Below are 20,470 nucleotides of genomic sequence, written 5' to 3'. Positions count from 1 at the left end.
GGGTAGACACCACCCTTATGGCAGACACCAAAGAGGAACTAATAGCCTCTTGATGAAGGTGAAAGAGGAGAGGAAAAAAGCTGGCATAAACTCAACATTCAAAAAACAAAGATCATGGCCTCCAGTTCCATCACTTAATGGCAGATAGATGTGGAAACAGTGGAAACAGGGACAGACTTTATTTTCATGTGTTCAAAGTCACTGCAGATGGTGAATGCAGTCACAAAATCCAGAGACGCTCCTTGGTAGAAAAACTATGACAAACCTAGACAGTGTATTAAAAAGCAGAGACATTATTTTGCCAACAAAGGTCCATACAGTCAATTGTATGGTTTTTCCAGTAGTCATGTATGGATGTGAAAGTTGAACCATAAAGAAGGCTGATCTCTGAAGAACTGATGCTTTTGAACTATGGTGCTGGAGAAGACTCTTGGACTGCAAGGAGATCAAGCCAGTCAATCTGAATGGAAATTGATCCTGAATAATCATTAGAAGGACTGATGCTGAAGCTGAAGCTCCAATAAATTGGCCACGTGATGTGAAGAGCCAACTCATTAGAAAAGATGCTGATCCAGGGAAAGATTGAAGGTAGGAGGAGAAGGGGACGACAGAGGATGAGATTGTTGGATGGCATCCCTGACTTGATGGACATGAGTTTGAGCAAGCTCTGGGAGATGGTGAAGAATAGGAAAGCCTGACATGTTGCATCCATGGGATCACAAAAAGTTGGCCGTGACTGAGTAACTGAATGACAACAAATATAATTCACTGCCAAAATTAGCAGATGCAACTTTATGAGGGGATTAAGGGAGAGAGATTAATCACTGTGGATGGTGACTGCAGCCATGAAATTAAAAGACGCTTGTTCCTTTAAGGAAAGCTATGACAATCTGAGACAACATATTAAAAAGCAGAGACATCATTTTGCTGACAGAGTTCCATATTGTCAAACCTGTGGTTTTTCCAATAGTCAGGTATGGATTTGAGACTTGGACCATAAAGAAGGCTGAGTGCAGAGGAATTGATGCTTTGAAATTGTGATGCTGGAGAAGACATGATGTCCTTGGGCTACAAGGAGATCAAACCAGTCAGTCCTAAAGGAAATCAACCTTGAATATTCATTGGAAGGACTGATGCTGAAGCTCCAATACTTTGCCCAGCTGATGTGAAGAGCCAACTCATTTGGAAAGACCTTGATGCTGGGAAAGATTGAAGGCAGGAGAAGGGGGTGGCAGAGGATGTGACGGTTAGATAACATCACCAACTCACTGGACATGAATTTGAGCGAACTCTGGGAGATAGTGAAGGACAGGGAAGCCTGCATGCTGCAGTCCATGGGGTCGCAAAGAGTTGGACATGACTTTGTGACTGAACAACTGCAATATTACTTTTTAAAAAAAATTTATTTATTTACTTATTTGGCTGTGCTGGGTCTTAGTGCCATGCCAGATCTTTAGCTGTGACATGTAAATTCTTAGTTCGGCATGTGGGTTCTAGTTCCTCAACCACGGTTCGACCCCAGGCCCCCTTCATTGGGAGCACAGTGTCTTAGCCACTGGACCACCAGGGAAGTGCCCAATATTACTTTAAATTGACCAGTTTGAATACTTTCTAGTAACAGAATTAGGGCTTGGAGGAAAAACTTGCAAGGACAGAAGATCTACTTAATATAAAGCTAGAAATTATGACCTTTTCCAATCAAGATAGTGTCTGAAATACTTCATGCCTGCACACATGTGTGTATGTGTGTGTTCATGTGTGTCTTTGAGTGTGTTTAGTAAGAGGGAGGGAAAAAAGGTAGGGAAAGATAAAAGTTAATACTGGAAATATTTTAAAATGAGATTGATAAACTAAATATTACTATACCACCTTACCAGTTAATAAAAAAGCTATGATTGTTTGTATTTATCTTTGATCAATAAGTAGTAATAAAAGTTCAAGGATATTATAAACAAAGCTCTGAGTATATGACTAAGCCCCAGTTCCTTTTCTGCACTGTGAGAAAAAATACAAGAAAGCATATCCTTAATCTGTATTTGCATAGTCTAAAGAAAATTATTGTGTTGTTAAATATTTTTAAAGTGCCTTTTTCTTTGCTGTTTTTCCCAAAGACAAAAAATAATTGCTTCTGATTATAATTGCTGGATATTATCAAGCACTATCCAACCGAAAGTCAACAAAATGAAATGTTTTAGTTAAGATGTTAGGTTATTTTTTGAAGTATTTTTATAATTGGAAATTCATTGTATACGTTTGTCTTGAGGAATACTTAATTAGGAAGAGGGATTAAGCATAACTTCCTGATTTCATGCTGTTTTCAAGTGTGATTTATCTGTTTTTTAGGTACCCAAAGGCTTACCTTACTTCTCTGTGGATTTTGGCCTCCAGGGAGGGTTTGCCCATGTCATTGAAGATCAGCACAAATTCCCACATTACTTTGGAAAGGTATGCTCACAGATTGGTAAAATTTCAGAATTTAGCCATTTTGTAACATTGCTTTTGAAGGGAAATAACTTTGGGCACAATGTACAGTGAAGTTGGTGACTGTCGTAAAACCCAGTTTTCAGAGGGAGTACCCAGAAGCTATTAAGAAATATATACCAGGATATTTATAACAGTCAGGAATGTTACTTTGGAACCAAACGGTTTGTTGACAGTGTCAGCGGTGACTGTAGTGTTTTCCTGTGGAGACAGCCAGGCTTGTGCTGAGAATGATAATTGATAATGATGATAACCTATTCATTGAGGATTTACAGTGAGCCTGGTAATGTTCTTAGCACTCATTTAATGCTCATAATAACACTATCATGTAGACATTTTATACTTTCATTTTATAGATGTTGAAACCAATCTACATTTTATAGATGTTGAAACCAATATAACTTCCCCAGGATCATGTGCTAGTAAGTGACAGAACCAAGGGGTGCATAAGCTCTTGGTTGAACTAGAAAACAAATGATCTCACATATTCATTTATAACTAAGTACCATACGGTCCTAGAAGAATATAGCACTCATTTCACACAGTTTCTGGTCAGATACTAGAGTGTAGATCTTTCAGTTGCTAGTGCATTCTTTCCATTACTACAGATTGTCTTCTAGGGGTGTAGTCCTTAAATTTAAGTTCTATTGAATATCTGGGAAGTATGTAAGTTAGTATCAGGGCCTAGAATGAAATTAATGTAGCCATGGGAGCAATCAAAAGAAGTTTGGGCAATAACAGCTCAAGAAAGTGACCTTTCAATCTAGTGTAAGTCAGGCCTTTCTCTCTAAATTAGAGGAGCCTAGATGAACTTTGTCTGTGGTTCCCTGTTCTTCCTACCCACTTTCATCCCCTGTGTCAGATCATTTTCTACAATGATTAGGGACCTGTGAGCAGTTTGGACTCATAATTTTTTATTCTATTGTCCTTAAAGGCTAACGAGAGACTCCAAATCACGTTCACCTATGAACTGTTGAAATAAGTTTTAGAAACTTGTCTGAGAGAATATCTTTCCCAGAGTTAACTAGAAAGAAATTAGTTTTCATTACTCTGAAAAACATTGTTAAATTTCAGTAGAGTTTTATAACTCAGAAATTTTATGACTCTGCTTTTATTTAAAAAAATGATTCTAGTAAAAATGAAGTAAATATCTAGTTTTTAACTTGCATAAGTTTAATTGGGAGATTGTCCTCCTTCAAATATTATGCACATGTTATGATTTATATGATACTGTTTTAGTGTTGAAAACTTCTTTAGTTAGCGTTACAGCGCTAATCCATTTTCCTCTAAATATCTTTCCAAGAAAAAGCCTATGTACGCACAAACTCCCTTCAGCCTGCAGTTGTTTAGACAGCAAGAAGGACTGGTCTCTTTACATTAATATCTGCTTCAGTAACAGAACAAGAATCAATCCTTGTAGTATGTGTGCCTTAATGGTACACATGAGACAAAACTTGATGTTTTATAGAAAATTTTAGGTCAAATTTTAGAAAAATTTAGGTCAATAAAGCTAGGCTTTCTTAAACTACATGGCTAGTGATTGGCTGAGGCTAAGAAACTCTTGCATTAAATTTGTCCTCTTTTTACACTATGTCTCTCTTGGCCCCTTTACTTCCTTTACCCAACGAAGAGATTTCCTTTTCCATGAAGCTTTTCTTGATATATCCAGCAAATAGAATCTCCTTTCTTTTTGAGTCTCTATATAGTCTACTTTGGCATTTACCTTATTCTGCTTTATAAGACAGTCCTTTATGTAGTTGGGTTATTATTGTGGCTCCCACCACAGCTCTGCATTCTGAGTTTTCTGAAGACAGAGAAATGTATGTTAGTTATTTCTGTATCACCTACAGTATTTGGCCGTTGCTTGTATATAGTAGGTCCCTTCATTAATAGAGTATTTGTTAAGAAGAACCTATGTCTTAGAGCAATTACATCCAAGGTTTTAACAGTCCTGTAGACCTAGACTGAATATGCAGAATTCTACCTCTAGCCCAGAGTTTTCCTGTATTACCATACTTCTCTTCCTTGAAGCATTATAAATCTCCCCCATATCTTTCTGTATATGGATACTCACTATCATGCATCTGTCCTCAGTCACTAAGTCATGTCCAACTCTTTTGTGACCCCATGGACTGTAGCCTGCCAGACTCTTCTGTCCATGGGATTTCCCAGGCAAGAATACTGGAGTGAGTTCTGTTTACTTCTCCAGGGGATCTTCGTGACCCAGGGATCAAACCAGCATCACCTGCATTGGCAGGAAGGTTCTTTGCCACTGAACCACCAGAGAAGCCCACTCACTCTCATAAATTTAATTAATCTCTATAGCTGATATCATAGGAACAGGAAGACAATCATGAAAGAAATTACCTAGAATAATAAGCAGACCATGGGAATATGGCTTTTTAAATGAAGGTGATTATAATTTTTAATTATTGGTTTACATGGATTGGTACTAAAATATGATTTCATTTCCTGGAAAAAAAAAAAGATCTCCAGCTAATAGAAGAAACTGGCTTTTAAATATATTGGATAATAGAATATTAGCCGAAGATTAAACCGTAGTTGAACCATCAAGTTTATAATTGCTACATGTTGGTCAACTTTTTCTTCAGACTTTCTTACCAGAGCAGCTAATAAGGACCAAACTAATTAAATTTCATTCTCTCTTCTTCCCCTTTGCTGCTGTCTGATAGATGTACTAAGAAGCAACAAAATAGACAAATTGTTTGACAGGAGACACAACTAAGGACCCTTGGAATCACAGGGTTTACATAGTTAGAATTAAATGAAAATAAGTTGTTTTTTTTTTTTTTTAACTTGAAACTAATATTTATATAAAATTTAAGCATCCTTGCAGAGAAGGACTTAATATTATATTTAGTAACAGAATAAACAGGAATAGCTTGATTCCTGTTTTTCAATCTTCATACATGTATGTGTTTGTATTTTTCTCATTCTTTAAAAGGAAATCATTGGTGGCATGCTGGATATAGAACCAAGAGTTTGGAGAAAAGGGATGCGAGAAAGCTTTGAAGATCAGAGGAAGAAAGCACTGCAGTTTGCTCAGTGGTGGAAACCATTTGACTTCACCGGAAGTAAAAAATGTTGAGGCAAAGCTTTCATTTTTTATTTCCTTTTTGGATTTCTTTCAGTTTTATTTCCATTGCATCTAGCTAAACAACTAACCATCAGGTAATAGAAAAAGAGTGTCATGATCTAGGTTTCTGACAACTCTACATCACTGAATTGTATTGGTTTCCTTCACCACCTGCTCCTGTGGACTGCATTGTAGTAACCATGGAGACCAGTTATATTGGGTGACCTGTTCATGTTCTGTTCTGTACCTGTGTCTTCATGTTCTAAACTGTTTAGTTAATCTGTAGAAAGACTTTTCTGAAGAATTATCTAGGAAGTATTGCAAATCATTGGTTCAAAGGGAAATGGCTCTACTTAGAGTTTGTTAAGTCTACTGACTAGCTTCTTTTGCATTTAAACTAAAACTTGGCATATTTAGTGATAATTGAAATTTCTTTTCACAGTGTTTTATAGAAGCTCTTAATTTTCTTCCAATACCATATATATCATTGCTATTCTTTTTATTAAAGGAAAAAAGAATGCCCCCAATAATAAATAATTAAATGAATTATATAATATATTTGTAATTTGTTTTTATTTCTGCAGTTTTAAATAGTGTGTTTGAATTTTGGTGGTTTTACATGTACTTTCCAGAAATCACAGTTTATAGTCATTTGGGGTGTCTGTGAAAGTTAAAAATTTTAGCCAAGTCATCATTTTGGGGTTGTATTGATTATTACAAAATATTAAGTAATAAGTAATGTGTGTATTTTTAAGTGGCAGGAGCACATTCTGTTGTCCCATTTGATCTAAGGTTCTTCATATTCTTTTATGCTTACACTTGGTATGAAGAGAAAAAACTGATAAGTATAAGACATGGCCATCATCTCCAAGAGTTTTGCTATTTTATTTTTTACATGGAAGATATTTTTGTAGTCACCCTTTTTCAAAGATGTTGATTTTTTGGAGCCAAACCTTGACATTTTGTCATGAAATGTTGAATATTTAAAATCAATGTGACATGTACTCTAGAGTAACTCATAACCGGACAGTTATTTTTAATATTGATATCTTTCTTTAGTATTTTGAAAAAGGAAATGTTTATGTTTTATCTCAAGTTTTAAAATTTTAATAAAAGTTGGAAGTTTAATCATTTCAAATTCTCAATATTTGCAAATTGCATTTAAGTCTTTTTTATCAAATTGATAATTGACAGTATAAATTTTATTTATTGCTGTTTTCAGACTATTTTGGCCTTGCTACAAAGTCTCAGAGATATCTTTAACATTCCTTATTTAATGAGTGTGTTAACAAACATTTGTTTACAGGGCATTTTATTGCATACTGGTAGTACAAAAATAAAAAATACTTCAGTTCAGTCGCTCAGTTGTGTCTGAATCTGGGACCGCATGGACCGTAGCACGCTGGGCCTGCCTGTCCATCACCAACTTCCGGAGTTTACCCAAACTCATGTCCACTGAGTCGGTGATGCCATCCAGCCATCTCATCCTCTGTCGTCCCCTTCTCCCACCTTCAATCTTTCCCAGCATCAGGGTCTTTTCCAGTGAGTCAACTGTTCACTTCAGGTAGCCAAAGTATTGGAGTTTCAGCTGCAGCATCAGTCCTTCCAATGAATATTTAGGACTGATTTCTTTTACGATGGTCTGGTTGGATCTCCTTGCAGTCCAAGGGACTCTCAAGAGTCTTTTCCAACACCACAGTTCAAAAGCATCAATTCTTCGGCGCTCAGCCTTCTTCACAGTCCAACTCTCACATCCATACATGACCACAGGAAAAACAATAGCCTTGACCTTTGTTGGCAAAGTAATGTCTCTGCTTTTGAATATGCTATCTAGGTTGGTCATAACTTTCCTTCCAAGGAGTAAGCGTCTTTTAATTTCATGATTTCGGCACCATCTGCAGTGATTTTGAAGCCCCAAAAAATAAAGTCTGACACTGTTTCCACTGTTTCCCCATCTATTTCCCATGAAGTGATGGGACCAGATGCCATGATCTTCGTTTTCTGAATGTTGAGCTTTAAGCCAACTTTTCACTCTCCCCTTTCACTTTCATCAAGAGGCTTTTTTAGTTCCTCTTCAGTTTCTGCCATAAGGGTGGTGTCATCTGCATATCTGAGGTTATCGATATTTCTCCTGGCAATCTTGTTTCCAGCTTGTGTTTCTTCCAGTCCAGCGTTTCTCATGAACAAAAAAAAAAAAAAAAAAGAAGAAGGTCAAGATCTGGTAGATTCTTAGGCTAGAAAAGATAGGCAGCCTCATGTAAAAGTAATGCTTTTGGATAATGGCTTGGAAATGACTGTTGGGGCATTAAAAACACCGAGACAGGGGCCTCTTTAATCTATGAAATCCCAAGAATTTTTAAAATATTTAATGGGAGGATAATTGCTTTACAACATTGTGTTACTTTCTGTCATACATAAACATGAATCAGCCATAGGCATACATATGCCCCCTCCCTCTTGAACCTTTCTCTCAACTCCCACACCATCCCACCCCTCTAGAGTTTCACAGAGCACAGGGTTTGAGCTCCCTGGATCATACAGCAAATTCCCATTGACTATCTATTTTACATATGGTAATGTATATGTGTCAGTGTTACTCTTTAAATGCGTACCTCCCACTCCTTCCCCCATTGGGTCCAAAATCTGTTCTCTAGTTTGCATCTCTATTGCTGCCCTGCAAACTGGTTCATCCTTAGAGTTTTTATAGATTTCATATATGTGTGTTAATATACAATATCTGTTTTTCTCTTTCTGACTTATTCACTCCAGATAATAGGCTCTAGGTTCATCCACCTCATTAAAATTGACTCAAATTTTTTACTTTTTATTCCATTGTATATGTACCACTTCTTTATCCATTCATCCATCAATGGTCACCTAGCTTGCTTCCATGTCCTAGCTCTTATAAACAGTGCTGCAGTGAAAATTGGGGTATGTGCATCTTTTTCAATTATGGCTTCCTCAGTGTATATACCCAGTAGTGAGATTGTTGGGTCATACGGTAGTGTGATTACTAGTTGTTTGTTTTTTTAAGGAATCTCCATACTGTTTTCCATAGTGGCTGTATCCACTTACATTCCCACAAACTATGCAAGAGGTTTCCCTTTCTCCACACTCTTTCCAAGCTTTATTACTTGTAGATTTTTTGATGATAGCCATTCTGACCGGTGTGAAGTGATAGTTCATTGTAGTTCTGATTTACATTTCTCTACTCTTGAGAAATCTGTATGCAGGTCAGGAAGCAACAGTTAGAACTGGACATGGAACAACAGACTGGTTCCAAATAGGAAAAGGAGTACGTCAAAGCTGTATTTGTCACCCTGCTTATTTAACTTCTATGCAGAGTACATCATGAGAAACACTGGACTGGAAGAAGCACAAGCTGGAATCAAGATTGCCAGGAGAAATATCAATAACTTCAGATATGCAGATGACACCACCCTTATGGCAGAAAGTGAAGAGGAACTAAAAAGCCTCTTGATGAGAGTGGAAGAGGAGAGTGAAAAGTTGGCTTAAAGCTCAACATTCAGAAAATGAAGATCATGGCATCCAGTCCCACCACTTCATGGGAAATAGATGAGGAAACAGTGGAAACAGTGTCAGACTTTATTTTTTGGGGCTCCAAAATCACTGCAGATGGTGACTGCAGCCATGAAATTAAAAGACGCTTACTCCTTGGAAGGAAAGTTATGTCCAACCTAGATAGCATATTGAAAAGCAGAGACATTACTTTGCCAACAAAGGTCCGTCTAGTCAAGGCTATTGTTTTTCCTGTGGTCATGTATGGATGTGAGAGTTGGAATGTGAAGAAGGCTGAGTGCCAAAGAATTGATGCTTTTGAACTGTGGTGTTGGAGAAGACTCTTGAGAGTCCTTTGGTCTGCAAGGAGATCCAACCAGTCCATTCTGAAGGAGATCAGCCCCGGAATTTCTTTGGTAGGAATGATGCTAAAGCTGAAACTCCAGTACTTTGGCCACCTCATGAGAAGAGTTGACTCATTGGAAAAGACTGTGATGGTGGGAGGGATTGGGGGCAGGAGGAGAAGGGGACGACAGAGGATGAGATGGCTGGATGGCATCACTGACTCGATGGACATGAGTCTGAGTGAACTCCAGGAGTTGGTGATGGACAGGGAGGGCTGGCATGCTTTGATTCATGGTGTCGCAAATAGTCAGACATGACTGAGTGACTGAACTGAACTGAACTGAACTGAATAATGAGAGATGATGAACATCCCTTCATGTGTATATTGTGTGTGTGTGTGTGTCTGTGTGTGTGTGTCTGTGTGTGTGTGTGTGTTTGTGCGTATTAGCTGCTCCATTGTGTCTGACTCTTTGTGACCTCATAGACTGTAGCCTGCCAGGTTCCCCTGTCCATGGAATTCACCAGCAAGAATACTGGAGTGGGTTGCCATTTCCTTCTCCAGTGGATCTTCCATACCCAGGTCTCCTGCACTGCAGGCATATTCTTTACCATCTGAGTATGTCTTCTTTGGAGAAATGTATATTTGAGTCTTTAGCCTTTTTTTTTTTTTTTTTTTTTTGATTTGGTTGTTTTTATGGTATTGAGCTGCTCAGCTGCTTGTATATTTTGGAGATTACTCTTTGTCAGTTGTTTCATTTGCTATTATATTCTCCCATTCTGAGGATTGTATTTTCACCTTGTTTTTTGCTGTGCAAAAGCTTTTAAATTTAATTGGGTCTTACTTGTTTATTTTTGTTTTTATTTCCATTATTCTAAAAGGTGGATCATAAAGTATCCTACTGTGATTTATGTCAAGGGGTGTTCTATGTTTTTCTCTAAGAGTTTTATAGCTTATGGCCTTGCATATAAGTCTTTAATCCATTTTGAGTTTACTTTTGTGTATGGTGTTAGGGGGTGTGCTAAGTTCATTAATTTAAGTGTAGCTATCCAGTTTTCCAGAAACACTTATTGAAAAGACTGTCTTTTCTCCATTGTATATTCTTTCCTTCTCTGTCAAAGTCAAGGTGCCCATGGTTGCATGGGCTTATCTTTGGGCTTTCATCTTGTTCCATTGGCCTATATTTCTGTTTCTGTGCCAGCACCATACTATACTGATGACTGTAGCTTTGTAGTGTAGTATGAAGACAGGAAGATTGATTCCTCTAGCTCTTTTATTTCCCCTCCTCAGGATTGATTTGGCTATTCAGAGTCTCTTGTGTTTCCACACATATTTTGAAATTTTTTGCTCTGTGAAAAGCACTACTGACAGTTTGGTAGGAATTGATTGAGTCTGTAGAATGATTTGGGTATTATAATCATTTCACAACATTGATTTTTCCAATCCAGGAAATGGTATATATATCTCTCCATCTGTTTGTGTCACCTTTGATTTCTTTCAAAAATGTCTTCTGGTTTTCTGTATACAGGTCTTTTGTCTCTTTGATTAGGTCTATTCCTAGGTATTTTATTCTTCCTGTTGCCATGGCAAATGAGATTATTTCTTTAATTTCTCTTTCTGATGTTTTTATTGTTAGTGTATAGGAATGCAAGGGATTTCTTTGAATTAATACTATATCCTGTGACTCTGCTATATTTAGTGATTAGCTCTGGTAGTTTTCTATGTTTAGTGTCATGTTGTCAGCAAACAATGAGAATTTTGTTTCTCCTCCACTCTAGACTCCTTTTATTTCCTTTTCTTTTCTGATTGTTGTGGATAAGACTTCCAAAACTATGTTGAATAATAGTGACAAGAGTGGGCACACTTGTCTTTTTCCTGATCTTAGAGGAAATGCTTTCAGTTTTTCACCATTTAGAATGTTTACTGTGGGTTTGTTGTATATGGCCTTTACTACATTGTGGTATGATCCTTCTATGTCTACTACCTGGAGAATTTTTATCACACATGGATGTTGAATTTTATCAAAAGCTTTCTCTGCATCTATTGAGATGATCATATGATTTTTAAATTTCAACTTTTAATATGGTGTATCACATTGATTGATTTTATATATTGAAGTCCTTGCATTCCTGAGATAAAGCCCACTTGATCATGGTATACAATCATTTTAATGTGTTGTTGATTCTGTTTGCTAGAATTTTATTGAGGATTGTTGAATCTGTGTTCATCATGATATTGGCCTGTAATTTTCTTTTTCCTTGGCATTTTTGTCTGGTTTAATTATCAGGATGATGGTAACCTCATAAATGAGATTGGGAGTTTTTCTTCCTCTGCAATTTTCTGAAAGAGTTTGAGCAGTATATGTGTTAGCTCTTCTTTATACTTTTGGTAGAATTCACCTGTGAAGCCATTTGACCCTGGGCTTTTGCTTTTTTTGGAGACTATTTTTTTTTATTACAGTGTTGACTTCTGTGTTGGAATTGGTCTGTTCATATTTTCTGTCTCTTCCTGGTGCAGTTTTGGAAGGTTTTACTCCTAAGATTTTGTCCATTTCTTCTAGATTGTCCTTTTTATTGGCATATAGTCGCTCATAATAATCTCTTAAGAACTTTAGTATTGTCTGCTGTATCTTCTCCTTTTTCTTTTCTAATTTTGATTGAATCCCCCCCCCCCTTTTTTTGATGTTTCTGATGGTTTGTCAATTTTATCTTCTCAGAGAACCATGTTTTAGCTCTACTGGTATTTGCTATTGTCTCCTTTATTTCTTTTTCATTTGTTTCTGCTCTGATCTTAAGATTTATTTATTTCTACTAATTTTGGGATTTTTGTTCTACTTTTTCTAGTTGCTTTAGGTTAAGGTTATGTTGTTAGATATTTTTCTTGTCTCTAGATGTAAGCTTTTATTGTTATAAACTTCCCTCTTAGCACTGCTTTAGTGCATCCCATAGGTTTCCAGTTGTCATGTTTTCCTTCTCATTATTTTCTAGTTATAGTTTGATTTTCCTTTTGAGTTATTCAGTGACCTGTTGTTTATTCAGTATCACAGTGTTTAGCCTCCATGTGTTTGTGGTTTTATAGTCCCTCCGCCCTGTAGTTGACACCTAATTTTATAGCATAGTCAGCAGAAAAGATGCCTGAAGTGATTTCAGTTTTTAAAAATTTGACAACGCTTGATTTCTGACCCAAGATGTGATCTGTCCTGGAGAATGTTCCATGTGCACTTAAGAAAAAAGTGAAGGCTACTGCTTTTGGATGAATGCCCTGTAGATATCAATTAGGTCCAATTGGTCCAGTGTATCATTTAAAGCTTGTGTTTCTTTATTAATTTTCTGTCTGAATGATCTTTCCATTGGTGTGAATGGGGTATTAAAGTTTCCCATTGTTACTGTGTTACTCTTGATTTCCTCTGTAATAGTTGTTAGTATTTGCTTTATGTATTGAGGTGCTCCTATTTTGGGTGCATGTATATTTATAATTCCTATATCTTCCTCTTGGATTGATCCCTTGATCAATATATAGTGCCCTTCTTTGTCTCTTGTAACACTCTTTAAATTCTATTTTATCTGATATAAGTATTGCTACTCCCACATTCTTTTGATTTCCTTTACATAGAATCTTTTTCTTGCCCCTCACTTTCAGTCTGTATGTGTCCCTATATCTGAGGTGGGTCTCTTGTCAACAGCATGTATAGGGGACTAATTTTTGTATCCATTCAGCCAATCTCTGTATTTTGGTTGGAGCATTTAATCCATTAACATTTAAGGTAATTATTGATATATCAACCCACTCCAGTACTCTTGCCTAGAAAATTCCATGGACGGAGGAGACTTGGTAGGCTGCAGTCCATAGGGTCGCTAGGAGTAGGATACGACTGAGCAACTTCACTTTCAGTTTTCACTTTCATGCATTGGAGAAGGAAATGGCAACCCACTCCAGTGTTCTTGCCTGGAGAATCCCAGGGACAGGGGAGCCTAGTGGGCTGCCATCTATGGGGTCGCACAGAGTTGGACACGACTGAAGAGACTTAGCAGCAGCAGCAGTGGCAGCAGCAGCAGCAGCATTCTATTACCATTACTTTGTTGTTCTGGGTTTGTTTTTGTAGGCCTTTTCTTTCTCTAATGTTTCCTGTCCAGAGAAGTTCTTTTAGAATTTATTGTAAAGCTGGTTTATGATCCTGAATTCTCTTAATTCTTGTTTATCTATAAAGCTTTTGATTTTTCCTTTGAATATGAGTAAGATCCTTGCCTGATAGAATAATCTTAGTTGTAAGTTTTGTCCTTTCAGCACTTTAAGTATATCCTGTCACTCCCTTCTGACCCACAGAGCTTCTGTTGAAAGATCCTCTGTTAGCCTTATGGGAACCCCTTTGTATATTATTAGTTTCTTTTCCTTTGCTGCTTTTAATATTTGTTCTTTGTGTTTAATTTTTGTTAATTTGATTTATATGTGTCTTGGCATATTTCACTTGAGTTTATCCTGTATGAGACCCTCTGGGCTACTGGTAATTGGGTGGATAATTCCTTTCCCATTTTAGGAAAGATTTTTGACTGTAATCTCTGGAAATATTTTCTCATGCCTTTTTCTTTAGTCTTCTTTTTCCGGGACCTGTACGATTTGAATGTTTGTTCACTTAATATTGTCCCAGATGTCTCTGAGATTTTCCTCATTTCTTTTTACTCACTTTTCTTTATTCTGCTGTGCTACAGTTATTCCCACCATTCTTTCAGCTCTCTTATCCATTCTCCTGCCTCAGTTAATCTGCTACTGGTTCCCTCTAGTGTTTGTTTAATCTCAGTTATTGTGTTATTTATTGCTGATTGTCTATTCTTTAATACTTCTCAGTTCAGTTCAGTTCAGTCACTCAGTCATGTCTGACTCTTTGCAACCCCATGAATCGCAGCACGCCAGGCCTCCCTGTCCATCACCAACTCCTGGAGTTCACCCAGACTCACATCCATCGAGTCACTGATACCATCCAGCCATCTCATCCTCTGTCATCCCCTTCTCCTCCTGCCCCCAATCTCTCCCAGCATCAGAGTCTCTTCCAATGAGTCAACTCTTCGCATGAGGTGGCTGAAGTATTGGAGTTTCAGCTTTAGCATCATTCTTTCCAAAGAAATCCCAGGGCTGATCTCCTTCAGAATGGACTGGTTGGATCTCCTTGCAGTCCAAGGGACTCTCAAGAGTCTTCTCCAACACCACAGTTCAAAAGCATTAATACTTCTAGGTCCTTGTTAAACATTGCTTGTGTTTTCTCGATCCATCAGTTCATTTCAGTCGCTCAGTCTGTCCCACTTGTCATGACCTCATGGACTGCAGCACGCCAGGCTTCCCTGTGCATCACCAACTCCTGAAGCTTGCTCAAACTCATGTCTATCAGGTCAGTGACACCATCCAATTATCTAATCTTCTGTTGTCCCCTTCTCCTCCTGCCTTCAAACTCTCTCAGCATCAGGGTCTCTTCCAATGAGTCAGTTCCTCACATCAGGTGGTAAAAGTATTGGAGTTTCACCTTTAGCATCAGTCCTTGCAATGAATATTCAGGACTGATTTCCTTTAGGATTGACTGATTTGATCTTTTGCAGTGCAAAGGACTCTCAAGAGTCTTCTACAGCACAGTTCAAAAGCATCAATACTTTGGCACTCAGCTTTCTGTAGAGTCCAACTCTCATATCCATACATAACTACTGAAAAAACCAATAACTTTGACCAGACAGACCTTTGTCAGCAAAGTAATGTCTCTGCTTTTTAATATGCTGTCTCGGTTGGTCATAGCTTTTCTTCCAAGGAGCAAGCAGCTTTTAATTTCATGGCTGCAGTCAACCATCTGCAGTGATTTTGAGGTCAAAACAATTAAGTCTGTCACTGTTTCCACTATTTCCCCATCTATTTCCCATAAAGTGATGGGACTGGATGCTATGATCCTTGTTTTTTGAATGTTGAGTTTTAAGCTAACTTTTTCACTCTTCTCTTTCACTTTCATCAAGAGACTCTAGTTCTTCTTCACTTTCTGCCATTAGGGTCGTGTCATCTGCATGTCTGAGGTTATTGATATTTCTCCCAGCAATCTTGGTTCCAGCTTGTGCTTCATCCAGCCCAGCATTTCTCATGATGTACTCTGCATATAAGTTAAATTTAAAAAATGACAATATATAGCCTTGATTTACTCCTTTCCCATGTGGAACCACTGTGTTGTTCCATGTCCTATTCTAACTGTTGCTTCTTGACCTGCATACAGATTTCTCAAGAGGCAGGTCAGGTGGTCTGGTATTCCCATCTTTTTAAGAATTTTCCAGTTTGTTGTGATCCACATAGTCAAAGGCTCTGGTGTAGTCAATAAAGCTGAAGTAGATGTTTTTCTGGAACTCTCTTGCTTTTACCATGGTCCAGCGGATGTTGGCAATTTGATATCTGCTTATGTTGCCTTTACTGAATCCAGCTTGAACATCAGAAATTTCATGGTTCACATACTGTTGAAGCCTGGCCTGGAGAATTTTGAGCAGTACTTTGCTAGCATGTGAGATGAGTGAAATTGTGCAGTAGTGTGAACATTCTTTGGCATTGCCTTTCTTTGGGATTGGAATAAAAAGTGATTTTTTCCAGTCCTGTGGCCACTGCTGAGTTCTCCAAATTTGCTGGCATATTGAGTGCAGCACTTTCACAGTATCATCTTTTAGCATTTGAAATAGCTCCACTGGAATTCCATCACCTCCACTAGCTTTGTTCATAGTGATGCTTCCTAAGGCCCACTTGACTTTGCGTTCCAGGATGTCTGGCTCTAGGTGAGTGATCACACCATCTTGATTACCTGGGTTGTGAAGATCTTTTTTGTACAGTTCTTCTGTGTATTCTTGCCACCTCTCCTTAATATCTTATTCTTCTGTTAGGGCCATACCATTTCTGTCCTTTATTGTGCCCATCTTTGCATGAAATGTTCCTTTGATAGCTCTAATTTTCTTGAAGAGATCTCTAGTCTTTCCCATTCTATTGTTTTCCTCTATTTCTTCACGTTGATCACTGAAGAAGGCTTTTTTTTTTTTTTAATCTCTCCTTCCTATTGTTTGGAGCTCTGCATTCAGATGGATATATCTTTCCTTTTCTCCTTTGCCTTTAGCGTCTCTTCTTTTCTCACCTATTTGTAAGGCCTCTTCAGACAACCATTTTGCCTTTTTGCATTATTTTTTCTTAGGGATGGTCTTGATCACTGCCTCCTGTACAATGTAATGAACCTCTGTCCGTAGTTCTCTGACTCTCCATCTGTCAGATCTAATCCCTTGAATCTATTTTTCACTTCCATTATATAATCGTAATAGATTTAATTTAGGTCATACCTGCATGGTCTAGTGGTTTTTCCTACTGTCTTCAATTTAAGTCTGAATTTCAATAAGGAGTTCATGATCTGAGCCACAATGAGAATGCAGTACTGTTTTTGCTGACTGTACAGAGCTTCTCAATCTTTAACTGCAAAGAATATAGTCAATCTGATTTCGGTATTGACCATCTGGTGATGTCCATGTGTAGAGTCGTCTCTTGTGTTGTTGGAAGAGGGTGTTTGTTAAGACCAGTGTGTTCTCTTGGCAAAACTGGTAGCCTTTGCTCTGCTTCCTTTTGTACTCAAAGGCCAAACTTACCTGTTATTCCAGGTTTCTCTTGACTTTCTACTTTTGCATTCTAATCCCCTATGAGAAAAGGGACATCTTTTTTTTGGTGTTAGGTCTAGAAGGTGTTGTAGTTCTTCTTAGAACCTTTCAACTTTACCTTCTTTTGCTTCAGTGGTTGGGGCATAGACTTGAATTACTGTGATATTGAATGGTTTGCCTTGGAATCAAACAGAGATCATTCTGTCGTTTTTGACAGTACATTTTGCAGTACATTGCACCCATGTACTGCATTTTGGACTCTTGTTGACTATGAGGGCTCTCCATTTCTTCTAAGGGATTCTTGCCCACAGTAGCAGATATAATGGTCACCTGAATTAAAATTTTCCCATTCAAGTCCATTTTAGTTTAGTGATTCCTAAAATGTCAATGTTTACTCTTGCCACATCCTGTTTGACCACTTCCAATTTACCTTGATTCATGGACCTAACATTCCAGGTTCCTATGCAATATTGTTCATTATAGCATCAGACTTTACTTTCATCACCAGTCACATCTACAACTGGGCATTATCTTCACTTTGGTTCCATCTCTTCATTCTTTCTGTAGCTATTTCTCCACTTTTCTCCAGTAGAATATTGGGCATCTACTGACCTGGGAAATTCATCATTCAGTGTCATAACTTTTGCTTTTTCATACTGTTCATGGGGTTCTCAGTGCAAGAATGCTGAAGTGGTTTGCCATTCCCTTCTCCAGTGGACCACGTTTTTTTTTTTTTTTTTTTTTTTTCAGAACTATCCACCATGACCCATCCATCTTGGATGGCCCTACACAGTATTGCTCATAGTTACATTGAATTAGACAGGGCTGTGGTCAATGTGTTCAGTTTGATTAGTTTTCTAATTTCCAAAAATTTCTAGTTTGACTATGATTTTCATTCTGTCTGCCCTCTTATGGATAAGGATAAGAAGCGTATGGAAGCTTCCTGACGGGAGAGACTGACCATGGGGGAAACTGGGTCTTGTTCTGATGGGTGGGACCTTGCTCAGTAAATCTTAAATTCAATTTTCTGTTGATGAGTGGGGCTGTGTTCCCTCCCTTGTTTGACCTGAGATCAGACTATAGTGGAGGTAATGAAGATAATGGCAACCTCCTTCGGAAGGTCCTGTGCACACACGGCAACACTTAGTGCCCCCGACCCTGCAGCAGGCCACCACTGACCCATGCCTCCCCTGGAGACTCCTGGACACTCACAGGCAAGTCTGGCTCAGTCTCTTGTGGGATCACTGCTCCTTTCTCCTGGGTTCTGGGGCATACAAGATTTTGTTTGTGCCCTCCAAGAGTCTGTTTCCCCAGTCCTGTGTAAGTTCTGTAATCAAATCTCAATCCATACTTCAAATCTATTTATCTGTGTCTCTGTTTTTTATTTTTATTTTTCACAATTTTGGTTCATCTTTACTCTCATTACTCTGAATTCTTTTCAGGTAGACTGCCTATTTCCTTGTCATTTATTTGGTCTTGTGGGTTTTTACTGTGTTCTTTCATCTGCTGCATGTTTCTCCGTGTTTTCCTGTCATTTAACTTACTATGTTTGGAGACTCCTTTCATCAGCCTGGAAGGTCTTAATTCCTCTTTATTGTGAATTCTGCCCCCCATGGATGGGTTTGGACCATTGCCTTGTGAAGTTTTCCTTGTTGGCAAACTTGTGCCTGTGTTCTGGTAGGTGGAGCTGAATCTTGTCTCTCTGAAGGGCAGTGCCATGTACAGTAATGTAGTTTGGGCTGTAGATGGGTTTTGTATGTCTTTGGCCAGACTACCTGCAAATGTGCAGGGTTGTGATGCTCATTTGCTGGAGGACTGGCATGAGGCGTCCAGCCCCAGAGCTTGCTGGCTTTTGGATAGGGCTTGATCTTAGTGTTGAGATGGTGGCCTTTGGAAGAGCTCTTGCCAATTAATGTTTCATGGGGTTAGGAATTCTCTGGTGGTTCAAAGTCCTGGACTCAGGTTGCTGCATCACGTGTTCAAGCCTGACCCATTACTGTAGAATAACTTCATAGGCTGCAAAGCACAGAAGACAAAGCTTCAAGACTATTTGTGAAAGAAACATTCAATGGTCCAGAATTCTGAAAGGAACTCATATCAAAATCCTCCAATATTTCTAAGAAGGTCTCTGGACCTGTTGTGGGCAGTGGTCTGCTCAGTCTCAGACATGGCCTTACTCCATTTTTACTGGCTCCCAAAGTTCACAGTTGCCCCTAAAATCCACGTTTCAGGCTAATTGGGGAATTTAATCCAGTGTACCTGCTAACTCCCATTCCCTTCTTTGGTCATACAGCCCCTGATGTTCTGCTTTGATTTTGGGCCTGGCTCTGCTTGTAGACCACCTTCTGGTGTCTATTCCCTCTCAGACATGGGGAGGGTGGGGGTAGGGGGATGAGGCTAAGGCTTGTTAGTGCTCACTTGTTCACTCAGGCTGGGGAGAGGGACGGATATCAAAGCCACAGTTGAGATGTACCAGGAGTGCCTGCAATGGTAGAGACTTGGCCTGAGGCGGGCCGTGCACTCTCCCAGAGGAATGGCCTCCAAGTCGTGGGTCCCTAAGGAAAGCTTAGGCCCCCAGGAAGTTGTGGGTGGCACCTGTGTCTGCTCACCACCTGGTGGCAGCTGCCACCTCTGGATTTGGGGCCACAGTGGCAATGTTTTGCCTGCTGCTGCAGGCACTTTCCCTTACTTGGTGGCTTACATTTCCCTCTCTGGGACTGTAAACTGCAGATGGGTCTAATTCTGCTGTTGACACTGCTACTGGTTTTTCCAGTTTTGGTGGCCATTGGGGCACCCAGCCACTGTCTATGAATGCATGGAGTTACAGTGTCTCATCCACAGCAATATCTTACCTTTCTGGGACATCCGACCTTTTCCCTGGTCTCTCTAAGCTGTGCCCACTAGCCCTCTCAGAATATCCTCACTGCAGCCAACCCTGGTTCTCTCCCTGGGTTCAAGACCCAAGCCTGAGCCTCAGCATCCCGCACCCACTCTTTGCTGTGGGTGTGAGTGTGAGAGCCACTTTTGGCTGGAAAGTACTGTTCGACAATGATCTCTGTGGTGAATTCTCTCCATTTTGTACTCCCCTCTGAAGTTTGGAAGCTCCCTCCTGTCCTCACCTATGAGGTGGTTTCTGAGTGTGGGGAAACTTTTCGTCATTCACGTCTTCCTCCCTGGGGCACATATCCCTGTCCTGAAATTCTCTCTCTCTCTCTCTCTCTCTTTAAAATCTTTCCCCTACCTCATTAAAAGGAAATTGACTTGCTTTTGGGAAGTCTGGGGTCTTCTGCCAGCATTCCAAAGGTCCTCTAGGAGTTGTTCCATATGCAGATAAGTTTTTGATGTATTTGTGGGGAGGAAGGTAATCTCCCTGTTTTATTCCTCTGCTGT

The 20,470-nt window shown here is 39.0% G+C and overlaps 1 protein-coding gene across 3 annotated transcripts in view; it reads left to right on the top strand.

The window, feature by feature from the left end:
* The window catches only part of CWF19L2 (CWF19 like cell cycle control factor 2), a 141,538-nt gene extending 135,406 nt beyond the window's left edge, over window positions 1-6,132 (top strand). For all 3 annotated transcript variants that reach the window (XM_025266959.3, XM_025266958.3, XM_025266960.3), the window contains 2 exons: window positions 2,344-2,445; window positions 5,447-6,132. In XM_025266959.3, coding sequence (XP_025122744.3) covers window positions 2,344-2,445; window positions 5,447-5,590 — 246 coding nt within the window. In that variant the 3' untranslated portion in view covers window positions 5,591-6,132. The remainder of the gene's footprint in view (window positions 1-2,343; window positions 2,446-5,446) is intronic.
* The last annotated feature ends 14,338 nt before the right edge of the window (window positions 6,133-20,470 follow it).

The sequence above is a fragment of the Bubalus bubalis genome, chromosome 16 (assembly GCF_019923935.1).
Source record: "Bubalus bubalis isolate 160015118507 breed Murrah chromosome 16, NDDB_SH_1, whole genome shotgun sequence".
NCBI classification, from domain to species: Eukaryota; Metazoa; Chordata; class Mammalia; order Artiodactyla; family Bovidae; genus Bubalus; species Bubalus bubalis.
Note: the sequence above shows the minus strand (reverse complement) of the source record. Positions and strands in the feature narration are given on the sequence as shown.